This window comes from Schistocerca cancellata, chromosome 4 (genome assembly GCF_023864275.1).
Source record: "Schistocerca cancellata isolate TAMUIC-IGC-003103 chromosome 4, iqSchCanc2.1, whole genome shotgun sequence".
Lineage (NCBI taxonomy): Eukaryota > Metazoa > Arthropoda > Insecta > Orthoptera > Acrididae > Schistocerca > Schistocerca cancellata.
Window position 1 is genome coordinate 544,316,877 of NC_064629.1, and position 20,461 is coordinate 544,337,337.

The 20,461-nt window shown below is 37.4% G+C and overlaps 1 protein-coding gene across 2 annotated transcripts in view; it reads left to right on the top strand.

Annotated features, from left to right (window-relative positions):
* LOC126183231 (protein MON2 homolog) overlaps positions 1-20,461 on the top strand; it is a 222,524-nt gene that overhangs the window by 161,612 nt on the left and 40,451 nt on the right. Inside the window, exons 25-26 of one of the 2 annotated variants that reach the window (XM_049925015.1) lie at positions 3,306-3,490; positions 12,132-12,311. In XM_049925015.1, coding sequence (XP_049780972.1) covers positions 3,306-3,490; positions 12,132-12,311 — 365 coding nt within the window. The remainder of the gene's footprint in view (positions 1-3,305; positions 3,491-12,131; positions 12,312-20,461) is intronic. The other variant, XM_049925016.1, reaches the window with a different exon arrangement.

Consider the following 20,461-nt stretch of genomic DNA (forward strand, 5'->3'; position numbering starts at 1 on the left):
AGTTAAAAACCTCAAAAACAACAAGGCGTCAGGCAATGATGAGATCAAGTGAGGTGGTCCTGAAATAGAAAGAAGTATGTACAATATAATGATGGATATGTGGAGAAATATGAAAATACCCATAGACTGGAAAGAAGCCATTATAATACCACTACACAAGAAGGGGGACAAGAAAGCACTAGATAACTACAGGGGCACCTCTCTTTTAAACATAGGGTACGAGGTTTTGTCGAGAATCTTGCTGAACAGAGTTGACGAACAACTGGGGCCAACAATATTAGAGTACCAGTGTGGCTTTAAAATAGGTAGGAACTTTACAGAACAGATATTTGAAATAAAAAAAGATAATAGAACACGGACACAGGAAAGGAAAAGAAGACAATAGTGACATTTGTGGACTTCCGAAAGGCCTACGATTCAGATGACAGAAATACTGTGCTCGATATGTTAGAAGATAGAGGACTGGATGCTACAACACGTGCAATAATAAAGGAAATGTTTAGCGGCACTACTGCCAGTATCGGGCATCGCAGTACGCTGTCGGACAGCTTCGAAATAAAAACGGGAGTCCGGCAAGGATATGGACTGTCACCAATTTTATTTAACCTGGTCTGGACGAACTAGTGAGACACAGTGGAGACAACTGAATAGTAACGTGAAGATCAAAGGTGTGCGAATAGGGTACGAGGTCAAACATAATGCAACAGTGGACTGCCTGACAATTCGCAGATGACGTGGCACTCTTAAATGAGACAGAAGAAGAGGCAAAGACAGCACTAAAAAATCTAGCAGAAACGGTCCGACTCAAGACTGCATATAAGAAGACCAAGACATTGAACACTGAGTCTGACTGGAAGATAGATGACCAAGTGGTTGAAAAAGTCAACAGTTTTCGTTATTCGGGCGAGAAGCTAACTGGTGGCATACAGAGCAACAGTAGTGCAATAGATAGGGCACCACTTTTACAGAAGCTTTGGTTTTTGGTGAAAACAACATACGGCAAGAAAAATCTTTCACGGAATGCCAAATTGCGACATTACACAGCAGCTGTAAGAAATGCTGCTCTATATGCACCAGAAACGATCACACTTGGCAAGAGAGCTCGTATACAGTTGGAGGAGGAGGAGGAGTGGAAAATTTTGAGAGGCATATGGGGCACCAAAAAACATGGGGATATCTGGATACACAGAACAAGACAGGAACAGTATGAAAATATTGAACCCATATCGAGTGAGATACGGAAGAGGTGGTTACGGTTTGCTGGGCACATCGTGAGGATGGACGAGGAGAGGTTGACTAAGAAGATACGGAATCCGACACGTCATATGGGAAACAACTGGGTGAAGGAAGTCGGAGATGACTGGAAGGCTGTAGGAATAAAAGAAAGGAATCTGCAGACAGTAGTACAGGACAGGGAGAAGTATAAAAGGTTGGCAGACAGTCACAATCGAAGTTGTGTTAACAGAAGAAGAAAGAAGTAGAAGAAGCCAGAGAATGAAAAGGTATTGGGAAGAAATAAGACATGCAAAACAAGCCACACATGATCCAGAAGGATCCTAACGAAGCAGAAGAAGATGTAAGAGCAGGAACACTTTGAAAACTTACCAGATTTTTTTTGACAAATTTGTTACAGGAGTTCTGATCAGAAATGTATTGTTATTTTCAAAATGAGTGCCTTTGAGACTGTCACCAAAGTGATTGGCCCTCATGTGACACCTATTTAAAAAATACTACTTTCATTGATGAGTCACTCATTTTGATGTTTCTTTTTAAAATAATAGCCACAACATAAAGACCATGAGTAGAGGTTGGTACTGCTAGAATATTAGGCAATTTTAGAAAAGATTTTACTTCATATTCTCATGTAGCCTCCTCATTCTAGACTTCACCTTGTAGGGCAATGCTGCTGTTCCTCTTGGTATCATTAAAGCACAAAATACATCCTAGAAGTCTGCATAATGAAAGTGGACTTCACGTAAGAAGGCATTATGCGCAGAGGAGGACAGAGAATACTTTTCAGTTGTGCCAGTGTGATCTCTGTGTCTGTTCTATGCCTCACACTTCATCCTTTGCCTACACTGGTAACCAGCAACACAAGGGCGAGTGCTACACCAGGGCACTGTGTCAGCTTCTGGCTCTACCCAGTAGAATTTATGGGCTCAGAAAAATATTGCTATTGCTTCTTCATGTAATACCTGTTGTGTTTGCTTTATGCCATCCATAATGAACACTACACCAGATAAGTAACCTCACCATATCTAAACTGACATGAAAATCAACAATAATGTTGTACATCACAAAGAACATGCTACAGGAGGAGCATCATGTGGTATACTGCTTCTTGCCACTGCTTGTTGCCCTACTGCCCGCATTTTTATGAACACACTAGTACAGTAGTGTTACATCTTGTAGTGCTACGTTGCAGAGCTTTGTATTACATTTGCAGGAGGAAAGTTGTATTAACTGAAGCATTCATTACTACTTTGCCTCTCACAACCAAACTGTCTTCTTCCAACGTAACCTTCAACTTAGATCACTCTGATGATCAGCCTGTTGCTGCACCGTAACTAATCTACAGTATTCAGGCGATTTATGTTTGTAATGAGTTTTCTCCTTGACAGCTGCTTCTAAAAATGCAGTTGTCATTCTGTGACTGAATGGGGAAACTAATAAAATAAAATTGTTTTACATAAGGTGGATTTTACAAAAGAAGCCAAATTTTAAATCGGAAACTCAGAAAAACAGAAGCTTCAAATCTGAACAGAATTATTCCCTCACTACTTGTTTCTGCCACACTCGGCAATGTCCTCCAAAACTACACAAAATGTGTATAATAGTTTTTAAAAGTATTACATTGCCCATATTGGACTGTACTCTTGAAGGCAGTTTCAAAGTATAAACATAAGACAACAAATGTTCGTAAATTTTTGTCCATTGTATAGTGTTCTTTCTGTATTTTTTGATAATGGAGATGGACTCGTTGTGTAACGTGAAAGTCACTGTACTGATCGCACCTTAAGAATGTGAACCTTGTACTCAAATAAATCGTGTGTTAAACATATATAACTCTAACAGTAAAGAAATTTTAGATTGCCGTACAAAAAATTTCTGCTATTATGTTTTGCTTTTAAATTAATAATAAAATATTTTTATTTTTTCTCTTACTCATTTGACTTTCCATAGTGTGTATTGTGTGTGTAAGACACTAAATGATATATGCTCCATAGAACTGATGATGTTGAGTAAAGAGGGAGACATTTGGAGGCTATTTATAATCCTGTTTTTCATTTACTTTTTTTGTGCAGGCATTACATGTTCCATTGTCAATGAAGTATAGCTGTCCATCTCCTACAACATGGAAGTTAGCGGTCACAGGTTTGTTAACTGTGCTTCAAATTGGTCTTCCGCTGGCAAGAAAGCATCGTCAAGAATTCCAGCAGATGTGGCCACAGCTTGCTGAAACCTTGGATAAATTTTTGTTTCCAACAAGGCAAGTTTTGACTGTGAAAGCTACTTTCAACATTGTTATTAGTTAACTATATTAGTGCCATATGCTCAGAATTTTCATTATGCTGCTGGTTTAGTAACAGTTTACTCATGTATGTAGTAAAAGGTACCCATGTGCCAAGTGATTTTTGTTATGATAAGGAAAAATCAGTATGCATTAATCAGTTATGTTGAATTCATTTGGCTTTTATGATTAAATGATATTGTTATATATATTGCGATTTAAGCGTGAAATGAATATAAATTTTAAATAACCAAGTCTTTACATGTGAAAGCTTACAGTAGTAGGCATAAGTATATCTTACATGGGGCACAATATATTCTACATCGGGGAAAAAAGTGCATCACTCAGGAAAAGAAGCTAGTCATAGATGCTTGGAATTACGTGAGAACTAACCAGACAATGACTACTCAAACAAGACAGTTATTACTCTGTGATTTTTAACCTTAGTCTCTTTGCGCCTGCCTGCACTAATTAAAGTGTCCTTCAGTGCATATATGCTATCCCCAATATAGCTAGGTATGTTAATATGAGATAAATAGTCAGTAGTAAAGGAAATGAAGGAGAAATTTTGAAAACGATTTAAGATTCAGGAAATGGTTATATGCCGATGACATTGTAATTCTCTCAGAAATCGTAAAGGTCTTGTAAGATCAACATTTTATCCATTTTCCATTGTTTCTTAGTTGCTCTAAAATTCACGGAGGTTTATTCTGCCTCTGCAGCTAAATGAAAGGCAGTTTGTTATTTGCCATACGTGTTTTGCATCTTTTGTTTGTGAAGAATCTTCAGTGGCCCATAATACATGATTGATTAAGTATATAATAAATGCACATGTAGTAGTTACAAGTATATTACCATATCAGGTTTTCTCTTATTATTCTCTTGTTTTTTCAGGTTAGAAACAACTTTTGAAGCAGAGTTTTCATAAGGTTAGACTATCATTTGGTTTTTCTTATGATTCCTGATGTTGTTAATGACACACAGTAATTAATAATAATAATAATAATATCAGAAATTGTAACACAAAATGATAATTTAACCTTATGAACCTTGTGCTGCAAAAGTTATTTCTAAAATGAAAAACAAGAGAAGCCTTAAATATGGTAACATATTTGTAACTAGTGTGTATGCATTTATTACATATGGTACATAAAAAACATATATTACACACTACTGAAGATGCTTCACGAATAAAAGAAGCAGAATGCGTACCATCAAACGGGGTGATTTCGGACACCGGGGCGAACTCGGACAGTATGGCTTATTTGCTCTTTTCCACTGCATAGAAACAAAGAGTTACTTATTTTAACATCCGTGCGCCAGTTATTTTAAGTGCAAGATTGCATTTATCACTTTCCACAACTTTCATTTTTCGTCAGTTGTTTCCCTTGGTGAATAATTGACAAACAGTCTGAGTGTTAAAAATCCATGCATTATCGTAAAGTGGAAACTGTCTATTGTTGCGCCGAGTGGGAAGTTATTGTAACCGTAATTGTCGACGCGCTTAGTAGCTAACAGCATTGAGACAATTTCTGCACAAGTTTGTCGCGTTTTTCGTGCAAGGTTATAAAATAACGACAGCTTAACAAAAACTGTGTACTGTGTGGGGTGATTTCAGACAATGTCAAGAACGTATAAGAGCAGAAGAGGTGCTACAGTACGGTGTAATTATGACCCAGAACTTTTAGATAAAGCTGTTCATGATGTTCAGAGTGGTAAATTATTGTACAGAAAATCATTTGATTTGTATGGTATACCTAAATCAACCCTACAAAATAAAGTGCGGGAAACACATCCGAATTAAAAAAGAAAGTGGGAGGACAGTCAGTGCTAAATAAAGAAGAAGAAGAAGAAGAAATGTTGAAGCAAGGTATCTTGAGGGCTTCACATTGGGGATTTCCCTTCACTAAACTGGATATTATATATTTAGTTAAAGGCTACCTTGATAAATCTGGCCAAAAAAAGAAGAAATTTCATAATAATTTGCCAGGAGAAGAGTGGGTGCATTTATTCCTCAAACGACAGTCGGAAGATCTTTCCGTTTACTCAAGCGAAAATATTAAATGAGCTTGTGCAGAAGTGAACAAAGAGACTGTTAAGATGTTTTTCTCCAATATCAAGGCAAAGCTGGAAAATCTTCCACCTAGCAACATGATCAGCTATGATGAAACCAACATGTCAGATGATCCAGGCAAGCAGCAGATAATTACGAAACGAGGGAGTAAGCATGCTGAAAAAGTGATGGACTTGTCAAAATCTAGTGTCTCAATAATGATGGCAGCTAGTGCTGATGGTAAACTGCTTCCTCCGTACATCCTTTACAAATCAGAGCATTTGTGGGACACGTGGCAAGAAGGTGGACCACAAGGAACCCGTTTCAATAGGAACAAAAGTGGATGGTTTGACCTGCCAGTATTTGAAGACTGGTTCTTTACAATTGCTTTGCCCTATTTGAAGAGGCAAAATGGGCCAACAGTCATGATTGGAGGCAACTTATCCAGTCACGTGTCTGTACGTGTTATTGAAGAGTGTGAGCAGAAAAATATTTCATTCATTCTCTTTCCCCCCAATAGCACGCACCTCCTCCAAATGCTCGATGTAAGCTTCTTCAGTCCAATGAAAGCAGCGTGGTGAGCTGTATTAACTGATTGGAAGAAACACACTCGTGGGACCATTTCCAAGGATGCCTTCCCATCTCTTCTGAAGCAGACACTGACTAAGATTTCAGCAAACTCCGAGGAAAACATAAAGGGTGGATTTCACGCCATGGGCCTAATCCCTTTTGATCCAGATCATGTCTTACAAAAATGCCTGATAATGTGGAGAGCCAGCAAAGCAATCAAGATGCATTGTCTTCCACTTTTGAAGAGAAGCTCAAAGAAATTCATTATCCTCCAAATAAGCTTGGTAGCTCCCGCCGACACCACAAACTAGACGTTTAACATGGAAAATCAATCATTGGCTGAGATTTTCAAGGAAACGAAAACAGTGCTGAAACAAGTGACAGTGCTTCTAGCACTAGTGAAAGTGAAAACGACACATCATCCAGTGAAGTTTTACTGCAGAAAGAAGAGTCTTTTCTTGTTGAAGAGTACAAATATAAACGTGGAAACAAGGAGCAAACAAGGCATTATGTTGGAGTGGCCACAAATGTTGGTGCTACGGAAGTAAGTGTGAAATTCTTCCGCCCACACAAGAACAGTAAAAACATATTTGCGTTTCCTAATGTCCCCGATGAAGACACAATACAAAAATTGCAAATTTGGAAAATACTTCGCACACCAGTTAAGAAGAGAGGAATGTTCATTTTTCGAGAAGATGTGCTTTAGACTCGAAGACAATCGTTTATTTAAAGTGTTTGCAACTTAATTTAGAATGATGAGTGGGGAAAATTATTTTGACCTTTCAGTTAAATTACTTTGTTTGTTTCTGTCTGTTTCTAATATTTCAGTTAAGAACTGTAAAAAACTTTCATTTAAATTCTTGCAAAATAAAAACTTATAATGAGTTTTATATATTACATATATCATTCCGTATCACTTATTCGTAACAAAGGGCTACTTTAAAATGTGCAAAATGTCACCAAAATCAAATAAAAAGCATGTAGAATTTAAAAAAGAAAGGCAGTAACTGTCTGAATTCGCCCTCCATATACTGTAACTTCAGACAGAGATTTAAAAAACACATGTGTCCAAAATCATCCCAATCCATGGGGTGACTTCGGACACTTCATTTAACTGCCTCAGATAAATATACCTACACATACACTTTCTGGTTCTGGAATATTTTATTCGTTATACATATACCCTACCACTTCCATAACAATCAAATTAATCGAACAATATATACGAAAGTTACAATCAAAATAACGACAAAACCATCAGAAATCACCCCGTTTGACGGTATGCCCAAAAACAAGCTGCCTTTTATTTGGTTGCAAAGACAGAATACACCTCCATGAATCTTGTAAGATCAGTTGAACAAAATGGATAACGTCTTGAAAAATGGTTATAAGATGAATGTCAACAAAAGTGAAACAGGGGTAGTGGAGTGCAGTCAAATTAAGTTGGATGATGCTGAGGGAATTAGATCAGGAAATTTTTCTACTTGAGCAGCAAAACAACTGACACTGGCAGAAGTAAAGAGAGTATAAAATGTTGACTGATAGTGGAAGATACATAACCTTCTTCCACAAAAATATTTAATGAGAATAATATGTCATTTACTTGCTGGAACCTCTTGTAGACAATCATTTATGTGACAAGGCATAATGGCAGTGTCCTAACTGTAAATTACTCCCTGCATGTGATCAAAACACTCAAACAACAGAAGTACTCTTAAATATAATGCTAGGAGAAAATGACGCTACAGTTCACTATGTAACTTCACGAAAGGATGAAAACAGAATGAAATTTGTGGCTTTAGTAATCTTTACCATCTTCAGTTAATTAAATATTTACTGTCAATGAAACGAATTTAAAGATAAACTGAAATTCTTTCTTGTTGATGATAAAAAGAGAAGTAGAATCAAATTTAATGAAAACATACGTATTTTAGATTGATTTAACTAACTTTTAGTATGGGGAAAATGTGATACTGTTGTGATAATAAATTGGTTCCAACAGTTCAGTAACTTTCAGCCAGTCATAAATGTGAACAGAATGATTGACCTCAGGTAAAACTATGACTGAAAAACAATAAAATTATAATTATAAGGAAAATGGTTATCACTTTCAGATATAGAGTAAGTAGGAGACAGATCTCTTACTCAGAAAATATACTAAACAATGTAGCTGAAAATAGAGTTTGTGATGAGCTTCATGATGAGATATGCGGTTATTAAAGTTATGCATTGCAGTTCACTTCATGTTTAGAATTATTTTCACCCTTGTTTGTTTGCTCGTACAATATGTAGATAATTTCCAACATTACCTAGCCCATGACCTGAATAAAGATTTAAATAAAATGAGGAGGGATGACAGCCATGATGAAATCAGTGGCCCAGTTATTGTATTTGTAGAAAGCTCATGTGAGGTTTTGGGCTTCTAGCTGATGATGTTGGATACATTCAGTGAAGACACAAAAATTTTTTGTTTTAGAATATGATGTCCCATAGTTGTTATGTTCTGTTGTCATTAATTATTGGGATTTTTCCTCTGTAATGTGAGATTATGTAAAGAGAAACAAATACTCTGACAAGCATTACTGGCATAATAGTGTAAACAAAAGTGGCCACATAATTGTAAAGGCACAGTTTTTGTGTGTACATTACAATTTTTCATTTTCAGTCACTACTATTATTGCTATGGCTTGTCTTGTTGTCACATCAGTTTTTCTGTTCCTTTCTTGACATGGCTCATAGCCATGTCTTTTGGAAAATTGTTGCACTCCATTAGATCTTGGCAACTCTCCAGATACCACTTCCTCACGACACATGCAAGCAAAAGAAGAAAGTTATGATCAGTGTGATTAAGGAGAAAAACATACCAAAATTCTTAAAAATGTATCACATAAACTACTTTAGTGGCATGTATTTATTTATTTATTGATGGTAGGAAGCAGCAATACAAAGGGATAACTGCAGTTGGGAGAACTCCACATTAACATTAGGTTTACATAGGGCTGTCAAATTGGATTTTGTAAACTGATCTCCCAATACTGCTTGTAGGTCATGGTGTAAATGCTCAAATATCTACTCTGGAAATGTGATTATAGCTGCTGGATTTCCTTTTCAACTATCAATTTTTGCTTTCATGTAAATGCACAGCCATTTTTGAAATGTACTTGGGTTGTCAGTTCACATTTTATTTTTAAAACTTTCAGCTAATCTAGACAGAGTGAGGGAGAAGTAGAAATATTAGACTGAGCATGAAGTTATCTACCTCTAATATTTAACTAAAGAGAAGTGGCCATTGTGCTGACTAAATCAGAAACTGGCACAGGTGATTTCCAGATGCTATTTAGGTAAGGCAGCTGATGATCAGAGGATGGATATTTGACCAGTCTAGCAAAACTGCTTAAGACATTAAAATGTAAACACTAATGTATAAAAAAAAGATTTCTGAAATTCGCCTCTCGTCTCCCAGAAGTTCTCTCTTGTGCAAACATAGTGTAAGATCGAAAATTTTATTGATGTTCCTTGAGAATAAACATTTTTTAATGTGATACCTCTATGATCCCCAGCATATTTTACTGATTGTTGCCTGATTTTTTTAGCGTAAACTTTTCACATGTTGTGCAACACAAATGTTTCTAGTTACACAGCAAAACTTTCTGGTACGAGCAACACTTAATCGCTGCTGACAGTTTAACAGCAGACTTTTAAAATCTGTATGCTGCTGTAAAAAAAGTATGTGCTCATTGTCATTTTCAGGTGTGTAAAAATCATTGGATCACCAAAGAATTCAGTTTTTCCTTGTATTGCTGCTTTCTTAGTGGAAAGATTAAATTTTGATTAAAAACTGACTGTGCAAGTGAGTAATGGTAGATTGCTTTGCCTTCTTGATCTTCATATTTTCAATGCTCTTCAAAATAACCTATCACAAAGAAGAGTGTCCACTGCATTATTCCTCATGGATATTGAGTTATTCAGTCTTACTCAATGCAGTGCCCCAGCTGTCATATCATAATAAGTTCTGAAAATGTGACTGTCAGTCATTAAGATCCATTTTCTGTGCCAGTGTAATAGATATTGTTCATCAGTCTGTTAAAATTTTCACAGCTTTTGCACACTTGTGTTCTCAACACTAGCACCATGTCTCTGTTGATGAGATTCTTGGTATGCTCACTTTTCCATTAACAACACAACAACAAAGAAACTCACTAAGTAGAGTTGCAGCAAACATATCACAATATAGGAAGCAAGGAAGAAAGAAAGAAAGAAAGAAAGAAAGAAAGAAAGAAAGAAACCTGTGCAAGCACCTTTCCCATTTGTCACAATATGGCAAGCAAATAATACAATAATGGTTGCGCTTTCTGGTTTTCTGTCGAGCATATAAAATCACAGCCAGTGTTCATATATGTATTGTAACACATTATAGAAGCTTTAGGCATGACATGCCAAAACTCCTATTTCTTAATTACTTATGTAGGTGTAACTCTTACTGGAGAAAGTGGAATGGCTGCTAAATGTCTGTTTTCACAAACTTGCATGTGAAAATAGCAATACTTTCCACTTAATGGAAGTGTTAATGAATGAAATAGTGTGTTAAATGTAAATTATACATTAAATTTCTCATTTAGTAGTTCTGATTTTCAGGTTCTATTTATTTTCTCCCCCCTCTCTCTACACTCATACATTATGATGCAGAGATTGCTTTGAACACGAGTTTGCTTTTTTTTCCCCAATGATATGTTTTTCCATTGTCAGTCTAGTGCTCATGCTTTTTTGTGGTGTTAGAATCAGGGAGCTTGTTCATGTGACACCTCATATTATACATAATGTGTTTCTACCATTAAATTAAAACATGTTTTTTTTGTGCAACAGTATCCTGGAATTCTAATTTTTTTCTAATTTCTGTCTGTATATATCCCACATTTAGTATTAATCATGATTATATTTAATGAGTAAAAGCCCATTCCCTGTCTATATTTCGGATTTGTCTCTATGTGGCATGTGAAACCATTATGGATTCATTTTAAAAAATAACCGGTAACCTTCCAAAATTTTAATTGATAGCCTATCATAGGGTTTTCACTACATTAGATCAAAATGCTTTACCTAGTTTGTTTTATATTCAGCATTTATTTTCATTACATTTAAATGACAATAAATACAACCATAAAGAGTACAGTTTACCTTTCACCATTCTGTCTCCAATGACCTCACTGTGGACGGGACGTTGAACTCTAATCTTCCTTCCTTCCTCCCTTCCTTCCTTCCTTCCTTCCTTCCTTCTTCACCGCTTGATTTTCCTTTCCATGGCTTCATCTAAAATTTCTGTGTATACACTAGCTAAGCTTTGAAATCATGACAAATCTCTTACTCACCAACAAAATGTATTTATTTTCTCTTAGTTAGATATGCATATTTAGTTAGCTTTACATTCATCAGCAGTCCTCTTTTCTTTATTCTTTGAACAGCTCGTGTACTACAAACTCCAAATTATTACATACCATTGTGAGTGGTACTGTAGTACAGGTATTCTTAATTTATAGAAAGAATTTCTCTTTAAGATCTCAAATGTCCTTGTCTAATACGACAATACTAATTTTTGCCATATACCAACTTCATTAGCCACATGCTGGGAGAGTGAGCCTGATTCGTCCACTAATCCAAAGTACATGCACCTTTTGTGCTGTTTATTAGACAAGTCCATGGAAATAGTCACCTATCTGCCGAGTTTCAATGCAAGCCACTTCACATATGTATGTAATTTGATTTGTATTTTGATGGAACTTATCTATTTTACAGACAGGTGGTATGACAATAACATTGTTCCTTTAAGTTAAGCTACAATAAGTTAGATGTAAGCTAATTTAAATTCATCTGTAATGTGTTCAGTGTTACTGGGGCAAAAAAATCTTGAGCAAAATCAAAGCAACTTTTTTTGTTTTGTTTTGCCTATTACAATTAGGAGCTTTTGCCACTGACCTGACCTGAGCTAAGCTTGCCTTGCAGCCACCTTGCGAGACGGTGTGTTGGCTTCCACTGTTGTCAACACGTCACTACACGCGATTTGGAACGCCGCAGATCCATTGGCAGTAGAGAATCGGTTCTAAGCCGTTCTGCAACAGTGTCGGTCCCTCGGCACGTAGTCACTACTGTTACGGGACTCGCTGCTGGAGGGGCGCGCTGGACGTGAGTGGCCTTCACCTCTTCGCCACCGTGCCCGTCTGTCCTTCCACATCAGTAATCTTCGTAATTTGCCTATCGGTGTGCCAGAGTAGCCGCATGCCTTACTGTATTTGGCATTTTATTTACACACCTTTTCCTGTCCCTGCACTTCTGATACTCTCAACACTTCTCTCTCTCAGCTGTGGCAGTCTCGCCAGCTCACTTGCAGCACAGGGATTGTCAGCCGGCCGGTGGTCTTCTGGAATTCTGTGGTTCTCGAGTACTTGTGATGCCTCTGCCCATATATAACTGTCAACTGACCAAGCATTTCTATCAAAATTGTCAGTCATAATGGAAACTTCTCATGAGATTTAAAGATTGTGTGAGACAGATAGTGAATGATGATGATTAGAGATAAAGTATGAATCTGTGTTGTATGGTTACAACCTGTTTAATAATGTAGTTATCTGCTTTGAATGTATTTTTGGCATTGTTCATAGCTGTTTTCATTAAATATTGATATTAGAGGTTTCCAAAAATTTTTCAAAGTCTTAATTATAACATGGGGTGGTAAAGTGATTTAAAATTGGCGTTTCTTTTTCTGATGTCCAGTTTCAGTGCAGTGTTGTGTTCCCACATTGAGAGCTATGCATTGCTGTATATTAGATATTCAAGAGGTATTTAATCAAAAGAAGCTGTAAAAACTATTTCAGTTGCTTTTGATGATCTTCAAAACTGTTCATAATGGAGTGTTTTTGACTTTTGTGTGTCTTCTGTTCTTCTTGGAGAAAGGTACAGTGTTTAAGGATGAGATGGGAAATTTGAAGGAATATTTAACATAATGGTGTAAGTGAAAATCTAGAGGAAATCGCTGAAATAAATAAGAAGCTGAGATACTTTTCTATAATGAAGTATAGTGCAAAATATAGGATGACACAGCCAAGGAGAAATAAAAATAGCCACCCACAATATTATTGAAGTTTTGAAAAATGGGTAAACAAAAATAAAAAATTGTCCAAATATATTCTATTTGATTTTGAGTCACTTCCTTTATCTACATGTAAACCTGTTCTCCACAAGTTGCCATATGGCATGTGACAGAGGCTACAAAGTGTGGTGGTGTTATTTTCAGTCATTCCTATTGCATTTACCCGTGGTACACAGGTAGAAATCCTGTTGGCACCTCTCTGTATGAGGCTGCATTTGTCTGTTTTTACCATTGTGACCATTGTGCAAGATATATGTAGCAGGATGTAGTCTGTAACTTTGAAATGTGACTCTCAGAACTTTTGTGACTAAGGCTCCTAGTGATGTCTAATGTCTTGTGTGTAGTGTTTTCTGCTGTAGTTTATTGAATATCTCTATGACACATTCATGCTGGGTAAACAAATCCGTGAAGAATCAGAATGCTCTTCTTTGAATCATTTCTATCTCTTCTGTAAATCCAACTTCGTAAAGACTTCAGACCAACAAATAGTGCTCACGGATTGTTCACACGACTTCTTTCTTGCATGAATTACATTAAGATTTTTTCAGTAAATCTGAATATGGCATCTGTCTTCCCATGTTTATGTGGCTGTTCCGCCTTAAATCACTGTGAACCAGTAACCCTAGATATTTGGATGAAGGATGTGTCTGATGACGGAAATGGTAAAGTGAGCTGAATAATAGGCCAAATATTATAGAGACTGTTACTCAGATACTGTAATGAGTTATCAGATACTTTTTATAGTAAAGAGAAGAGAAAGGGAGAAAAGCACCTGTTGTTGTTGTTGTTGTTGTTGTTGTTGTTGTTGTTACTGCTGCTGCTGCCGCCACTTGTTGTTGTTGTTGTTGTTGTTGTTGTCAGTGACTGTGTTGGCATGAGCTTTCTTTTTATTTTTTAGCACTTATACTGCCTAGTTTTATTTCCTGCTCTGAAAATGTGGCATTTAATTTATGGATGATATTCATATTTTAAAAAATGATGGATTGTTTACTTTTCGCTCATTACTTACAATAAACATTTATACATTAGTTATAATCTTCTCTTTCCCCTGTCTTCCTGTTTATTAATCTGTGTGGTGTGTGCTAGCGGAATTTGACTATAGAGAAACCAATAAATCCTCTGAGCTTAGAGAGGTGGTGCAACGATGCATCATAGAATCAACATTAAATCAACACAGTCTAGTCTTGTATCCTACTCTTGCTGATTTAGAACTCAAATAAACTTGTCATGTTGTTTTAGTGGAGAATGAAATCACCCTATCAGAAGAAATACAGTCTTGTCACATATAAGGTAAATGTCAGTGTGGGATTATATAACATAGCTCATGGCAAGAGATTAAGTTTCAATTTTTCATGAATTTTCTACGGAATCAAGACATTTCACTACATTTTTGATGGTATAGAAACACCACAAAAAATTATGGTTATTCTCTTAGCAACACAATTTTCCCAATTTAAAGAGAAATGTTATTATTGTCATTATGTTTTCTGTGAGTTACTCCAAATTGTTTGGATTCAGTTTCACTCTCAGGTAATCAAAACAGTTTACATAAAAATTTAATGTGAAAATGACTCTGCTACGATTATTCCCATATAATGGTGACACAACCATAATGATGATTTGTCTCCCTATGAACTGCAAAAGTTTGAAACCTTTGGGAAATACACATACTTTAGTGTTTAGCTTACTACTACATTGAGAGGTGACATCAGGCCCTGTGAATTACAGGTACAGAAAAGAGCTAAACCACATCATATGTATGAAAGTTTTTGAGTTTTTCTGAATGTTAAAATGTCAAATAGGTGGGAGTTGTCATATTCAGAAATTGAGTCTGTCTTCTGAATTTGTGTAATTATTCTCATGTTTCTGTTAGCTGGATCACAGTATTCCTATCTTACTGTGAGGGAGGAAATTTTATTTGCTATATTTTGTGCATATGTTGCTGATGGTATCTTGTGGAAAGTTTTGCGATACCCACTTATCACTAGGATCCTCTCCATCTTATTCCTACCCAATCCCAACCAATCTCCAAGCAGTATTTCAAATGTATGCATGTGCATTTTAATGGTGTATTTTTTTCTTTGGAAATATTACTTTCGTACCTTGTAGTGCCTTCTGTTTTCTGACAGTAATTGATGACATCTTGTTCTTGAATGTTATCATCATTGCCTGACAGATATGCATAGAAATACCCTGTAAAATCAGGCAGTTTATCAGTCTAAAAGGATATTTTTACTATCTTGGTTTCAGTCTCAGTGACACAGGTAGCATCAAGTCATGTAGAAAAACACTGCTTGCCTTCTTGCATGAGTCTGGGCTGAAACATGAATGTAAAGAAGATTTTTTAAAGATTTTTAAGGGGTGGAGAGGGGGGCGGGATTGTGGTGGTTAAAAATGAGGTAAATAAATACACGGCACATCGTTCATGAAAAAGACTAAATGGTATTAGAAGATCAGTTTCTCATTGTTAGTCCCATTTGACCTCTGTGTAAAGACCTCTTAAATGAAATTTACTCCAGTATTTTCTGTTTTATTTTGTTAACTCCCAGTTTTTATGTGATATGATCATTTTTCCAGAAGTGATTTTAATCATATTATCATGCTTTATGCCTGCTCATTTTGCAGCTGTTGTGCTCAGGTGACCAAATAATTGTAAACTTTACTTTATCAGTTCCCATAAAAATATTATATAAAAATATTACATGAAGAGATGAATGAAAGCAGCTTTACTCAGTTTAGAATAAGCAGTGGCCAACAAGGTGCTTGCGTGATAATTTTTTTATTCCATAGTCCAAATTTATGGACAACACCCACAAGTTATCAGTCAGATTCTCAATGACTTGTATGACAAATATGTCTGTGCACTTTTTTTCCCACTTTGACTTCTCTTCATGCAATGTCATCATCTTTGAAACTGTTACATGTAGCCATTCAAAACTAGAAATTTCTCAAATATAGTGTTTATTGCTTGTATTTATGTATCTCCAGTGCTCTATCAATCTGTAGGTATATTCAGGTTTTATAATGTTTCAATTTATAGGGCTTGTAAAATATTTATTATAAAGATCTTTTTGTCCCCTATAAAATTCCACTATGTTATGGCTGTGCATATCAGACTATTCTAAGACATTAGCACAAGTAATGGAAGTACAAAGATATGTAGAGTTCTGGAACCCAGTGCTCCAAAGGGGAAAAGGTGAAGAGAAATTGTGCAAAATGAAAAAAGATAATTTAGATTCACTTTCTTACATTGTTATACGAATGTATGTTGTTATTTTGAAACACAAAAAAGTGTCAGGACCCATGAACATTCAAATAATATTTGGCTTAAGTGTTAGTATATGAGATTCTTATTTTTGATTATACATGATTGTTAGATGCTTCTGTATTGCAAAGCATTCCATTTGTCAACAGTTGTATACATTGTCTAATTACAAATTGACCATTGGCTTATCGAGCTGATGTTTGTTTGACAATTTTCAAGATTGTAGTAACACCTTGACCAATAACAGAAGAAGAAAGTCCTTTCTGCTTTTCTTTTGTTGGTGCTGGGTTGAAGGGACCACATTAAAGTTTGTGAAATGTAGGCACGGAACCACCAGGAGGAGGAGGAGGAGGAGGTGGAGGAGGAGAAGATTAATGTTCATTGTCCCATCAACAATGAGCTCATAGGAGATGGAGCACAAGCTTGGATCAGGGTCCTTTCAAAGGACCCATCTCGACATTTGCCTGAAGCAATTTAGGGAAATCACAGGAAACACAAATTGGGATGTCCAGATGCATTTTTGAACTGCTGTCCACGTGAACGCGGGTCCAGTGTGCTAACCACTGCACCACCTTGCTCAGCACCTAATCACTACTGCCCAGATGTGTCATATCGTACAACTGAATTAATTTCTTCATGAGTGAATTCATGCAATATGGAGAGACTTGGTAAAAACTGTTGAGCAACTTTTGGACACTGTCAACTTAGTGGCAGCATGCACCAAGACAACTGGGATGAGATCGACAGCGTCACTCAAGGAGCATGCAAAATGAACTTGACCGTTGCACCAAGTGATTGACGAAAAAGTTCAAAATATCCAGAAAGCACACTGACAGGCTGATTCATTACATGTCAATCACAGTTGTCAACCTAAGCAAACTGACACTGACCTCAGAGGAACTGTCTGTCCTTCAAAAAGGAGGGAAGTTTACCATCATCCCGAGAACTTTACCTATAGAGGATCTCATTGCTAACACCAAAGCAATCATCTAGACTCTTTCTTGTGAAAAATCTAAAGAAGTATGCACTGAGACCACCAGGACACACCACCAAATGAAACCACCAGCTGGGAACCTGAAAAAAGACGAGTTGCATGCTATCTAGAGCTTTAATGTTGACAAGAGCGTATTGGTACTACCTGCTGACAGGTGAAATGCGACAGTTGTAAAGAAGACCAAAGACTGTGAGCAGAAGACACATGACCTGTTAGATCCAGTGCAACTGATCACATGAAAGATGAGTCAGTTAGTCATGGGATGTTCTCTGTTGGTGGACATACATCTACATCTACATCTACATTTATACTCCGCAAGCCACCCAACGGTGTGTGGCGGAGGGCACTTTACGTGCCACTGTCATTACCTCCCTTTCCTGTTCCAGTCGCGTATGGTTCGCGGGAAGAACGACTGTCTGAAAGCCTCTGTGCGCGCTCTAATCTCTCTAATTTTACATTCGTGATCTCCTCGGGAGGTATAAGTAGGGGGAAGCAATATATTCGATACCTCATCCAGAAACGCACCCTCTCGAAACCTGGCGAGCAAGCTACACCGCGAAGCAGAGCGCCTCTCTTGCAGAGTCCGCCACTTGAGTTTGTTAAACATCTGCGTAACGCTATCACGGTTACCAAATAACCCTGTGACGAAACGCGCCGCTCTTCTTTGAATCTTCTCTATCTCCTCCGTCAACCCGATCTGGTACGGATCCCACACTGATGAGCAATACTCAAGTATAGGTCGAACGAGTGTTTTGTAAGCCACCTCCTTTGTTGATGGACTACATTTTCTAAGGACTCTCCCAATGAATCTCAACCTGGTACCCGCCTTACCAACAATTAATTTTATATGATCATTCCACTTCAAATCGTTCCGCACGCATACTCCCAGATATTTTACAGAAGTAACTGCTACCAGTGTTTGTTCCGCTATCATATAATCATACAATAAAGGATCCTTCTTTCTATGTATTCGCAATACATTACATTTGTCTATGTTAAGGGTCAGTTGCCACTCCCTGCACCAAGTGCCTATCCGCTGCAGATCTTCCTGCATTTCGCTACAATTTTCTAATGCTGCAACTTCTCTGTATACTACAGCATCATCCGCGAAAAGCCGCATGGAACTTCCGACACTATCTACTAGGTCATTTATATATATTGTGAAAAGCAATGGTCCCATAACACTCCCCTGTGGCACACCAGAGGTTACTTTAACGTCTGTAGACGTCTCTCCGTTGATAACAACATGCTGCGTTCTGTTAGCTAAAAACTCTTCAATCCAGCCACACAGCTGGTCTGATATTCCGTAGGCTCTTACTTTGTTTATCAGGCGACAGTGCGGAACTGTATCGAACGCCTTCCGGAAGTCAAGAAAAATAGCATCTACCTGGGAGCCTGTATCTAATATTTTCTGGGTCTCATGAACAAATAAAGCGAGTTGGGTCTCACACGATCGCTGTTTCCGGAATCCATGTTGATTCCTACATAGTAGATTCTGAGTTTCCAAAAACGACATGATATTCGAGCAAAAAACATGTTCTAAAATTCTACAACAGATCGACGTCAGAGATATAGGTCTATAGTTTTGCGCATCTGCTCGACGACCCTTCTTGAAGACTGGGACTACCTGTGCTCTTTTCCAATCATTTGGAACCTTCCGTTCCTCTAGAGACTTGCGGTACACGGCTGTTAGAAGGGGGGCAAGTTCTTTCGCGTACTCTGTGTAGAATCGAATTGGTATCCCGTCAGGTCCAGTGGACTTTCCTCTGTTGAGTGATTCCAGTTGCTTTTCTATTCCTTGGACATTTATTTCGATGTCAGCCATTTTTTCGTTTGTGCGAGGATTTAGAGAAGGAACTGCAGTGCGGTCTTCCTCTGTGAAACAGCTTTGGAAAAAGGTGTTTAGTATTTCAGCTTTACGCTTGTCATCCTCTGTTTCAATGCCATCATCATCCCGGAGTGTCTGGATATGCTGTTTCGAGCCACTTACTGATTTAACGTAAGACCAGAACTTCCTAGGATTTTCTGTCAAGTCGGTACATAGAATTTTACTTTCGAATTCACCGAACGCTTCACGCATAGCCCTCCTTACGCTAACTTTGACATCGTTTAGCTTCTGTTTGTCTGAGAGGTTTTGGCTGCGTTTAAACTTGCAGTGAAGCTCTCTTTGCTTTCGCAGTAGTTTCCTAACTTTGTTGTTGTACCACGGTGGGTTTTTCCCGTCCCTCACAGTTTTACTCGGCACGTACCTGTCTAAAACGCATTTTACGATTGCCTTGAACTTTTTCCATAAACACTCAACATTGTCAGTGTCGGAACAGAAATTTTCGTTTTGATCTGTTAGGTAGTCTGAAATCTGCCTTTTATTACTCTTGCTAAACAGATAAACCTTCCGCCCTTTTTTTATATTCCTATTAACTTCCAAATTCAGGGATGCTGCAACGGCCTTATGATCACTGATTCCCTGTTCTGCACTTACAGAGTCGAAAAGTTCGGGTCTGTTTGTTACCAGTAGGTCCAAGATGTTATCTCCACGAGTCGGTTCTCTGTTTAATTGCTCGAGGTAATTTTCGGATAGTGCACTCAGTATAATGTCACTCGATGCTCTGTCCCTACCACCCGTCCTAAACATCTGAGTGTCCCAGTCTATATCTGGTAAATTGAAATCTCCACCTAAGACTATAACATGCTGAGAAAATTTATGTGAAATGTATTCCAAATTTTCTCTCAGTTGTTCTGCCACTAATGCTGCTGAGTCGGGAGGTCGGTAAAAGGAGCCAATTATTAACCTAGCTCGGTTGTTGAGTGTAACCTCCACCCATAATAATTCACAGGAACTATCCACTTCTACTTCACTACAGGATAAACTACTACTAACAGCGACGAACACTCCACCACCGGTTGCATGCAATCTATCCTTTCTAAAC